The sequence below is a fragment of the Lepisma saccharinum genome, chromosome 1, assembly GCF_977018435.1.
Source record: "Lepisma saccharinum chromosome 1, izLepSacc3.1, whole genome shotgun sequence".
NCBI classification, from domain to species: Eukaryota; Metazoa; Arthropoda; class Insecta; order Zygentoma; family Lepismatidae; genus Lepisma; species Lepisma saccharinum.
Window position 1 is genome coordinate 198,796,661 of NC_139229.1, and position 12,493 is coordinate 198,809,153.

The following is a 12,493-nucleotide window of genomic DNA, read 5'->3' on the forward strand; positions in this document are numbered from 1 at the left end:
TTCTTACCATGCTTGTGGACTTCCCGTGGCAGTACAGGAATACGGTTCTCTTGCCGAAATCGCAATAGCCTGATACCAAAAGAATAGTGGGAAATCATAACATAAATATTAGTTAAAAAAAAGAAAGTTAAGTGAAATATTGTAACATTTGGATTGACTGGACTGAAATTCATATTCTAAAGAGATGTTTAAAGATATTATGTTTACTGTCGAAGACTGTTTTCTGCAACATTGATTTGATGCGTCAATTTTTTTAATGTAGTTCATTTGTCTAACACTTCTCTCTCTCTCTCTCTCTCTATCTCTCTCTCTCTCTCTCTCTCTCTCTCTCTCTCTCTCTCTCTCTCTCTCTCTCTCTCTCTCTCTCTCTTACCCTTTTTCTTCCTTTTGTCTTTCTTGTCTTTAGTTCAAGAAAAAGTTCGTTATCATTCCCGTACATTTCTTGACTTCCATTGCTTTTTAAATTATATATCTTTCCCTGTGCGTTTCTTTCTTTCTATGTTCTTTTACTCTATTTCCTCCTCTTCTTCTTCTTCTTCTTTCTCTTTCTCTCATTCACTCACACCCTTTCTTTCTTTCCTTATTTCTGTCTTTCTGATCTTTAGTTCAGGTTTATCTCTCCATTATCATCCTCGTATCTTCTTTATTTTCTTCTTTTTTAGCCGAGCTCCGTGGCGCAGTGGTTAGCATAGCTCTCTACGACGCCAGGGGGTCCCGAGTTCGAATCCCGGCCTGAGCATGGGTGTTCTTTGTGAGTGTCCTTTCATCATATCGTCAATCATCATCATAGTCGCGTTTAGCCAGAAGTGGCAGAAAAGCGACCCTAAATAAAAATAAAATTATTTATTTTTAAATTTCTCTATGTTTCTTTCTTTCTCTGTCCATTTGCTCTTTTCCTTCTTCCTCTCTCTATTCACAATCTCCTTGTTTTTAATTTTACTCCTTGTAGTAAATTTGCGATAAATACTCGAACTATAAATTATCAGTGACAGCATCGATTCACGACAACAAACAAAATACCTACCTAAACTCTTTGATGAAAGTTTACTTTAGTTGCTATCTCCGCCGCTGTTGGCGCAGGAACCGCTGTCACAATCAGCTGGATGGCTCGTGACGTCATCAACATTGCTAAATTGATCGTTCTGCCCTGCACGTTGTTTGGATGGAGCAGCCAGAACCAGGCGAGTTCGATGTGTGTTCGTCCTATAAGCTCGTGAAAAAGCGTTTGTTTGGGTGTCTAGAGATAAGAGCATAGATCGGTGCAACAGATTTTGAACTTCCTGCAACGTGGAATGACACCTGGAAACTGCGTTGTCTGTTTTTAGTGCTGAGGTCGAGTTTGTGTGCAAGAAACCCTTCAGAAAGTGCTGCGATAACGGAACGTTCCTTGTGATTTCATCAATTGTGTATCTTCATGTTATCCTTGCTTTAATCGCAATGGCAACATCGTTACATTGTTGTCACGTTTCGCCACATGCTGTGCCGTCTTTAGGCTTGCTTGTTAGACTAACAGCGCCACATTACGTCTTCAAGAGTCATGCATTCGTCCTCATTCTATTGTTGCAGTACGGGCCCCAATGCTCAGCGGCTGATTGGGGTATCGAATACACCACAGCATTTCTAAACGTAACGTACAGGGACCCGACGACAGGAAAACTCCACACAGAAGTGACGGAGGTGGGCCAGTATGGGGAAGGCAAAGTAGGGCCCGCGAAAGGTATATTAGTGCATCTGCATACATCTTCAGGTGCACCCGATTATGGATGCCGGTATCCCTTACCAGTTCGGCTGCCGGAAAGTCCATGGATAGCCCTAATCAAGAGGGGCCAGTGTGATTTTGACAAGAAGGTTGAAAATGCCTACAGGAGTAATGCATCAGCTGTTGTTGTGTACAACGATAAGGATTCCAATATTCTGGAAAACATGAAGCTGAATAAGTCAAGTAAGTAGCTTTAAATAATATTCTTTCCTGGAGTAGTACTGTTACTATTGATAGTAAGAAGGGGCGGCGCTACCGGGGTGCTTCCGCACCCCTTAATTTTCTTCCCCACCCCATTTTCAAAACCTACTTTCATCCGAAAACATTAACTCTAGCATTGCCATATTACGTGATGACTAGAGCCTGGATTTGCATGTAATTACATATTTTATTCCTTTCTAGATACATACCTTGAACACGAAAATGTCAACGAATTATGCAAACGTGATTTTGCATAAGTTTTATGTTACATATTTTGGTATGATTGAAGATGACCGGACCCCTATCCGATTTTCTTCATATTTGGCATACTTACTAATTGAGGCCTGCTAATGACGAATCTGAAGTTAAAATTTGTCGGAAACGTCTAGAAATTGCAAAATAATTGCGAACCATTAACGCTAGCTCCACGAACCATTGGCGCTAGCCCCACGAACCATTGACGTGTGGTTAGGTTAGTTCAGTTAGGTTAGGAAACATAGTTAAAATTTGGTGTCGTGGTAGTATCAGGAATATATATATTTGCTTGTGAAACAAAATATTTCGCGAAAATCGACGGTTTCCATTCCGAAAACTAACGCCTTATTTTCGCTTATTTTGCAATTTCTAGACGATTCCGACAACTTTTAACTTCAGATTCGTGATTAGGAGGCCTCAATTAGTGAGTATGCCAAGTATGAAGAAAATCGGAAAAAAAGGTCCGGTCATCTTCAGTCGTTCCCATATTTTTACATATTTGGCAGGATATTACATATTTGCTAATTTACTTCACATAAAACAACACATTTCGGTTTTTTTCCCTATCTTGATCCTCTTTCCTAGATTTTCAATCTCTGAAACATGATGAAGAAAATTTGTAGCTCACGTGATGTCATATTTTCTAATCAATGAGATGCATAGTGCTTACGGTCGGTCAACTAAAATTCACTGCCAAGTCGACAGATAGGCTGAAGACAAGAAAAAAGAGGGGAACTGTTATTTATAGAAAGATGCTGGATCCCCCCCTTCCTTCTGGTTACATGTTTTCGTTTCGCTTTTAGGTTTAGGCAAAGCACTTGGAAACTTGGCATCGGTGGACAAGAATGCTACTATCCGTACGTAGCGAGTTACACAACATGTTTCCTTGTACGTACAAGAAGTACAAATGTAGCTATGTATTTTCATTCGATTGTTCTTTCAGTGTACGCTTTTTTTTACAATTTGTTTCGAAAGTTACGAAGACCTCTCTTACATACGTATTTACATATTGTATAATAATTGCGATGTGAAAAATAATAGTTGATAAAATTGGTTTCTTAAATATGTACACGTTGCTGTGCTTTTTTGAGATTATAATATTGATACAAATTTTAATTTGAACTACTTATGTCCTTAAAATTATGTTGAATATGTTCAAAAATAAAATAAATATCTAGCAGAATTCTTGAAATTGCTTGGATACTCGATTATTATTAATATGTAGCTAAATATGATTATGTAATATTCAAATTATAAAACATGCGCTTGTTGTGGCCAAAACAAACACAAATTAAACAAGTGACTAGCGCTCTTTAGTTTCATTGCCATATTTTCATAAACGCCTACTAAAAGTTCATTGGCAGTTGATGTAATGGCTAAAGCATGCTTGCATGTTTCATGTATTATTTATTCTCAACATCGCACCCCCAGAATTTACCTAGGTAATTCCGCACCCCCTTAGCACCCCTAGAGGATTCACCCTGACCCCGCCGCTGATACTGATCAGCCTATCCGGTGGCGTAGGGGCAGCGCTCGTATATCCAAAGAGATCCCGGGTTCAGTTCGGAGTTACAGTCACCGGCAACAAAATGTACACATGGATCCTTAAATACTCGCTCCTTGCAGGGTCTTGTGTGTGTGTTACTTAGGTGGATTTTAATAGCCAATTTTCAATGGCAACTTATAGCACCGCCGTATAGTTAGGCAACACACATGGCACCTTACAGGGAAGCGAGTATTTATGGATGTAGGAACGTTACTTTTGGCAGTAAACCGTTACAAAACAGTTACTTTTGACAGTAAACCGTTACAAAACCGTTACTTTTGGCAGTTAACCGTTACAAAACCGTTACTTTTGGCAGTAAACCAAAAAAACTTACTTTTGGCAGTAAACCGTTACAAAACCCTTACTTTTAGCAGCAAACCGTTACAAAACCGTTACTTTTGGCTTTTAAACCGTTACAAAACAGTTACTTTTGGCTTTTAAACCGTTACAAAACCGTTACTTTTGGCAGTAAACCATTACTTTGGGCAGTTAACCGTTACAAAACCGTTACTTTTGGCAGTTAACCGTTACAAAACCGTTACTTTTGGCAGTAAACCGTTACAAAACCTTACTTTTAGCAGCAAACCGTTACAAACCCGTTACGTTTGGCTTTAAAACCGTTACAAAACCTTTACTTTTGGCTTTTAAACCGTTACAAAAGTTACTTTTGGCAGTTAACCGTTACAAAACCGTTACTTTTGAAAGTAGGTGAGTGTCGATTATTGTCGGTGAGTGTGCATTACACAGTGGTTCAGATCCCTCTTTAAACTGTATATTTGCGAGTTTCCAACTAGCTCAGTGGCCGAGCGGGTTAGGTCGAATTTTAATCTCGCCAGGATCGAGTCTCGGCTTGGGCAATGATGTTCTTTCTGACTGTCCCTTCATCAGTTTCATCTAATCACCATTCATCCCTCCCGGGTTCGATACCCGGTAGAAACACATAGCGGTTCGGATCTCACTTGAAACTGTATGCCCAGGTCCGATTAGCCCATCTGTGCATAAAGTGGACTCAGAAACGAAAGTCAACAGTCATCACTCATCCTCATCATCATGATTAGCGAAACGTGGCTGAAAAGCAATGAAGTGTAACGAAAATACGAATACATTTTGCGAGTTAATTTTGTTAGCAAGGCAAAGCAAAAATTGCAAATACAAGAAAACACAGTCCCTAATCTTCTACATTCAGTTTCCATTCCTATCTTCCACCAATGTATACCCACGCGCACAATTTGGTTGTGGTTCATACTAAAATAATATATGAAAATGAACTTTCAACTTTAATCAACGACTATATCCTGAGAGGCAGGCAACTCAACATACAACCAATTCACATTATCCATAATCTACAAAGATTCTCATGATTTCTTAGCAATGTTTTCTTGTACACTACAGGTAATATCAAAATGGGAAATGGATGTTGAAGATGCAAGTTATACGTAGTATAATGGGATGCTGTCTTACAAGAAATGTCTCCATTGCACTTGAATTGTTGATATATCCACTCCAATATCTTTGTCAAACTACTTACTTAAAATATATCATTACAGGTTATGAAACCTGTCAATTAGTTGCGTCATGTGGATAGTCTGATTGCAAGGGTGATGATGGTTGATTTAAATCCTTATCGTTCTACACCTGGACTGTAATCCACTTCTACTCGCAACCGTGCGGCTCGAGTTTAATTAAATTTCATATCTTCAGGGCAGGGGGAGAGGGTTGGCGCCCCCACACCTGCCTCCCTCTACAGGCTACTATGGCTCATGGATTCCACACACACATCTATATACATGTCTGTACTATTGCTGTTTCACAGTAAAGTCGCTTTTGTCCAGCGAGAACTCGCAGCATAATATACGTCATGTCCAGTTTAGTTTAAAATAGAACCCCGTCGACGTCATGACAAAACGAGGAGTACACATAGGAGTACGTAATACTGAAAGCATATTTCTAAAATTTGGGTGAGTTTCGAGCAAATTTATTCTGCATTTTTATGAAAGTAATATTTAATGGGAAAAATAAATGCATGTGTTCATCTTCATTAAAATCAATTTACTTTTTAAGTGTGTTTGTTAAAGGTTTGTAGAAGGATGAGGTAGTGCAATGTTTGCAGAACATCAAAATAAAATTCCGTTTCGAGGAAAATGGGTGTTCTGCCCCCATGGCATTGCCTTTGAGGAGGGGACACACCATGCTTAAACACTGTCTTGAATTATTTGGGGATGTTTTCCTTTCTTCTCTGTTTTCTACACTCGTGAATCCGCTTTATGTCCCGTAGACAAACTTTACGTGTACAGTCACAGACACTGCTGGGTTGTAACGACCTTATTGAAGAAGCACTGAAGCAAGCCATCCATTTCCGACCACCAAGCGCCTTGTGACTAGACAACCCAACCAGCATTGCAATTCTGCGGCTTGTATACCCGTCAAGGGTATATATCTCTGTAAATTGAGTAGTGATGCCAAAGAGAAATACGAGATGAAGATTGTCGATCGTAATGTCTCGTGTTCTCGACATGGAATAATACTCGGTCCACGTTACGTTCCATTATTTAATGTTGTTTGGGAACGAACCTGACGGACTGGGTTTATATTTTCACTCCTTGCATTACAGTAAATTCCATATTTTACTAGGGCCTCCCCGATGGCGCAGTGGTAGCGTCATTGCCTTGTAATCGAGGGGTTCCGGGTTCGATACCCGGTGGAGGCTCAAGTGGTTCGGATCCCACTTTAAACTGTAGGTCCAGTCCCGATTAGCCTTACTGTGCATAAAGTGGACTTAAAACACCAAATCAAACCAAACCAAACCATATTTTACTATTATATTAATGCTTTGAACGAAAATAATGCCCAGAAAAACATCGAACACACGTTCACACCATTCTTCTCACACACATGCACGTGAAAACAAACACACAAAGCTAAGTTTTAACTTCCAAGTGAATGTCCAAATAACAGTAAATGGAGAGCACGATGTGCGAAACATGGGATTTTTCACAGAAAGAATGCGTCTATTTTTGACATACGTGGTTTCTATTAATAGACAATGAAACAATTATGAGAGAAATTAACATGCATTTTCGTCTTCAGGCGTTGAGGAAGGAAACAGACTGACTGGAAAAAAGAAAACATGGTGCTATTGATAGAGTGTTGGTTAGCATACAGAGCTTTCATCAGTGACGTCTAGGTTCGATCCCCACCAAGGACAATTTTTTTATTCTTTTCTATTAGTGAAGAAGTATATAATATTGTTTTCTAGGCACTTTGACGAAATGATACACATCAAATTTGTTGTTTAATCTGTATTTTCATTCTTCTAATAAGTTCATTATCACAAGGGGATATAGAGATTCTCTATCTAGGCGATTGATATCTTCTAAATGGTTACGTAGCTACGATTCTCCAGTCCCTTCCACCCACTTGTCTTATTTATTTACTTCATTCATATCAACTCATGAAATACCATGAATCTAACGAAAACACACAGATATAGTTAGAACAAGAAACAAACGTAGTGTTGAAGGTTCCAGACTCGAGTTCTGGCCTTTTTTTGCGAGGGTGATTATTTTTGTGTGTCTGTTTATCATCTTTGTCAAAAAATATTCCTCATTATTGCCGTGATTAACCTAGGGAGAGACCAAAGCGACTGAAATAACAAAAGTACAGAAAATGCAAGGCACATCTATCTGCCTAGGAATTACCTTGGGAATTAGCAATCTGAAAATTAACTTGCGTTTCAGTCGACTACTTGCGAAAGAGTTTCGTGTTGTCTCGTTTGGAGTGTTGGTTATCGTATCGGACTAGCATGCTGGCAACCCGAGTTCGAGCCCAGCGGATGGAAAGGATTTTTTTTTGTTTAATTTCATCCAACCTTATTTATAAAACTGAGGTTTCTGCAAAACCTTTTGAATTGCATGCCACTTCGTATGTTGGTAATCTGAAAGCAGCAAAGATGAAAATTTGATGTTCCGAAGCGACGATGTATTTGTATATGTGTTGAAAAAACGCAGTTATTTATTAGCGAAAAACATGCAGTCGCGTGATCATTAAGAACGCTTCCTAGTTGTCAGTGCTAATATGGCAGTAGCTACATTCTGTCAACACACACCAACTTTCATGTTCCCCGTAAAATGATTACCTTTCCACGTTTCAAAATCATGAGTGCTGTCTAAAGCAATACTTTGATACTTGCGTTTGCATGTTCGAATCTAGAGTAATACGAAACTTTTTTCCCCAGCAAATGACATTCAAACCTTTAATAACTGTTTGCAATGTGATATTGATATCATATATGGAAAGAATAAAAATGGAGAATTTCACTTAAAACAACTTATAAATAGGGAGCGGAAGTTTATGAAATGTCATCTTTTTTCTGACATCTCGGACACGATGCCCATTCAATATACACAAAATTACACTTCGTCTAGAACCAAAAAAAGGTAATTTTAAAGTGCATTTTTTTGCATTTGTTGCCATTTGTCAGGTTTTAGGTCATTTTCCCCGATTTTCGGCATTTTCCCGTCATTTTTCGCAATATTCGGAATATTGTTTCATCATATTTTGTCACTTCTTTAATTTTGGTAATATTCTTGAATCTTTTCACCAAGGTGAATATATGCCTATATATATATCTCGCGGGATTGAAATTTACGAGCAAAAGAAAACTGAACTGGTGACAGTCTTTGTTGTGTCGGGGGAAACCACCAGGTGCCCGTCTGGGGCAAACTCAGATTTAAGATCAGATTAGGAGAGGCTGGAAATACCATAGCTAGACCCTGTATCCATTGGAAATCCTCGTTGCATATTTTAATTGAATGTGCATGTGCTATCATTTGGTCCCCCCTTTTTTTAACAAGATTGCATTTTGTTTAATTTCATTTTCATTTCAATTTTTAACCTGAAACTAACAAATTTAATGGTCATTTTTTTCCATTTTTTAGGAAATTCTATATGTCATATACCTATTTTTTTAGGTCATCAACTTCCACTCCCTACTTATAAATATATTAAATTATGTTGGTACTTGATGCTGAACGTACGATGCACGATCAGAGAGCCTGAATGTTGCATTGAAAATTGCAGAGAACAATGACTGACTTATGAACAGTGAAAGGTTTTTCCATGCTCCAATGGGATTTTATTTATAACTATAAATAAACAAGGGAAAAGGACACAGGTTGGTATGATGAACTAAATTGTAAACTAAAAGTTTTAATTGAAGTAACAAAACACGTTCACGGTTAAAAATAGGGCATTCAATTTCAGGCACATTAAACTAACTGAAAGAGTATTTTCAAAATTAATAGTATCCCCGTTCTTCACCTTTTTCTCAGTTGCCACACATGTCAATTTCCTCTATATTATCTGTATTCTCATTGGGACAAAAACCCACATCCATGCCAAAACCGAGTATTGATAATATCGCACGCTAGCCAACAATTCCCGAGGAAAAGTTTGCTATGCGGTTTAGGCACAAGTGGTTGGAATCCCACTTTAAACTATATATCCAGTTTTCTTACTGTGCATAAAGTGGACTTAAAAAAAAACTTAAAAAGAAGAAAAATCGAGGAAAAGCGCTTGAAGGTTTCCGTGAGTTCCAAGTGCCTTGATGAGGCGAAGTTATTACATGATTTTCAAGTGGTCAAGTGGCCCCGTGGTAGCGGATAAGTTTCACGTAAAGAAGGCTTTGAGTTCGATTCCCGTTCTATTCCCCTATTTTTTTAAAAAATAACTCGAGCAACTAATTATTGCATTTTATTTAATAGTTTGTTGGAATAAAAGTTAAATACATTTTTACTTTATTTTTGGGTGGAAATCCTTACTTTACCGTTTTAAATTTTATTTGTGAAAATTATTTTTTACGATAGTTTTTTTTCACATTTCTCATCATTTTACAAACATACTCAATAAAATGTTATGCCTGGCGAAAGGTATACATTTCTTTCGAGAAAATGATCCAGAAATACATATAATACTATTCACAAGAAATTATCGTAATCGTTTGGAAAACAAAATTCAATTCAAAATTCAACAATTCGCACAGCAAATAAAATAAGAATGTTCGCAATAAATAAATTGATATATGTAGTCGCTCGAGTTAAGAAAAAATTGGAGGCAATCAAACGGGAATAGAACCCAGTATCTCTTGCGTGTCAAACTAACACGCTACCACCCCACCACCTGGTCTTCTGTCAGTCGGACAATCTAATCGTCTTATGAGCAATTGTTGCGTTTCTTATTTAAACACTGGACTGATTATATACACTATTTAATGTACACTGACACTGGACTACATTGGAATGGAGTCGACCACCGTGTAGCAATGTCTCTCGCTGTTCTCTCGTACAGTGCGGGTATTTCCCGTTATGTACCACGCCCTGCACAATCTCCGAAGCAGAGTCTGCACTGTCCAGCCACCTAGTGGCGACAAGTATAATGAATACTTATGATATACAAATGTTTACACATTAATAACACAAATAATAATACAAACACTAATCTATCCCAAACATAGTCCCCCCTCTTGATCGAGTCGATCAACAAAGGTACAACTAATGATCTACTGGAAGAGGCACTAGTTTGTTAACTGGACGTTTATAAGTTGAAGACGAAGTGCGAACAGTTGCAACACGCACTAGTCCATCCGCACCAGGATGCACTTGTTCAACTATAGCAAGTTTCCATGTAAGTGGAGGTAGGTGATCTTCCTTCACTAAGACCACTGTTCCTGGTTCCAAATTCTTCCTTTGGGTGTTCCACTTGGTCCTCTGCTGCAGGGAATGCAAGTAGTCCTTTGACCAACGGTCCCATAGTTGTTGGTACATCTGCTGCAATCTCTGCCATCTGGATAAACTGGATTCTTTGATGTTAGTCAGACTAGGCTCAGGAAAACTAGTTAGGGGTGCACCAATAAGGAAATGGCCAGGGGTTATAAAACTGGGATCTGTAGGGTCATGTGACATTACTGTGAGGGGCCTGGAGTTAAGACAGGCTTCGATTTGAACTAAGAGTGTTTCAAGTTCTTCGAAAGTGAGAGCAGAGTTCCCTACGATTCTCCTCAGGTGATGCTTCATGGACTTCACTCCTGCTTCACAAAGTCCAGCCATATTTGGGCTATTGGGTGGTAGAAAATGCCATTTGAATCCTTCCTGAGCTGCATGGTCTTCTAAAGACTTGCTGAAGTCTGATGATTGGAATAAATTCTTCAAGTCTTGTAATTCACGATTGGCACCGACGAAATTTCTTCCGTTATCGCTGTACAAGTTCAAACATTTTCCTCTGCGTGCCGTAAATCTTCGCAAAGCAGCAATGAATGACTTGGTGCTGAGATCTCCGACCAATTCTAGGTGTATGGCCTTTGTGGCAAAGCATACAAATACTGCTACATATGCTTTCAGCCTTGATTTGCTTCTAGTGATTGACGGCTTGATGATAATTGGTCCAGCGTAATCAACTCCAGTGTTTAGAAATGCTCTAGTGGACTGTATTCTGGATGGTGGTAATTGTCCCATGAGTTGGTTGGAAATAGATGCTCTTAATTTGAAACAAATGAGGCACTTATGCAGAATAGCTCTGACCACTTGTCTGGCTCTTGGTATCCAGTACTCCTGTCGTAATGAAGATATAAGGAGTTGCGGTCCTGCATGTAATAACCTGTGGTGTTCTGAAAGAATGATCAATTCAGTTAAATGATGCTTCGGTGGCAATATGATTTGATGTTTGCTATCATATGGTAGCTGTGAGTGCCTAAGTCTTCCTCCAACTCTGAGTACTTGCTTGTCATCTAGGAAAGGATGCAAGTCTAAAAGTTGACTATCCCTTGACACCTGACTGTTAGAAGACAATTCTCTTATTTCCTTGCCATAAACTTCGTGTTGCATGCTTCTAATGCAAGTATGCAATGCTGATCTTAAGTCACTTGCTGACAATGATCCTATATGTTTCTCTTGTTTGTTCCTCGCATTGTGTAGAAATCTCAAACAATATGCAATCACTCTTTGAAGTTTCAATAACGACGAAAATCTGCTGATAAATTCTATTGTTGGTGCATTTGTGACTAGACTTGCTATAGTTGTTCTTTGTTCTTCAAGTTCGTCGAGTTCAAAGTCATTATCCCTTGACGATGTTGGACTCGAAGGCCATGATGTTGTTGGAAGTGATAGCCAATCAGGGCCATGAAACCACATTTGAGAGGTGTGTAGTGAGCCTACATTTGTCCCTCTGCTGATTAAATCTGCGGGGTTCTGTGCTGACACTACATGTTTCCAGTACTGAGGCTTAGTACATTCTTGAATTTGTGAAACTCTATTCGCTACAAAGGTTTTCCATCGTCTTGCAGGTGATGCAAGCCACGCCAGTACGATCTTCGAATCGGTCCATAGATTGATTCTACTGACTTCCAATTGTAGTAGTTGGAACACCTTGTGTGTTAGTTTCGCCAACAACAAGGCAGCGCACAATTCAAGACGAGGAAGAGTGATTCTTCTTATAGGTGCCACACGCGAACGTGAACAAAGTAAATGTACAGTGGTTTCACCATTTTCATTTGTTGATCTAAGATACAAACAACAGCCATATGCAACTTGTGATGCATCTGAAAATCCGTGGAGTTGAATGTCAACCACTTTTCCTTGAACTAGCACAAATCTGTTAACTTGTATCTGATTAATGTTTGGTAACTGTTGAAACAAACGTTTCCACTCCATGTTGAGTTTATCTAGTAACTTATCGTCCCA

The 12,493-nt window shown here is 38.8% G+C and overlaps 1 protein-coding gene across 1 annotated transcript in view; it reads left to right on the forward strand.

Annotated features, from left to right (window-relative positions):
• The first annotated feature begins 1,153 nt into the window (after positions 1 to 1,153).
• The window catches only part of LOC145978143 (E3 ubiquitin-protein ligase goliath-like), a 266,512-nt gene continuing 255,172 nt past the window's right edge, over positions 1,154 to 12,493 (forward strand). The window contains exon 1 of the mRNA XM_083110587.1: positions 1,154 to 1,942. Within this exon, the coding sequence (XP_082966713.1) occupies positions 1,438 to 1,942 (505 nt within the window). The 5' untranslated portion in view covers positions 1,154 to 1,437. The remainder of the gene's footprint in view (positions 1,943 to 12,493) is intronic.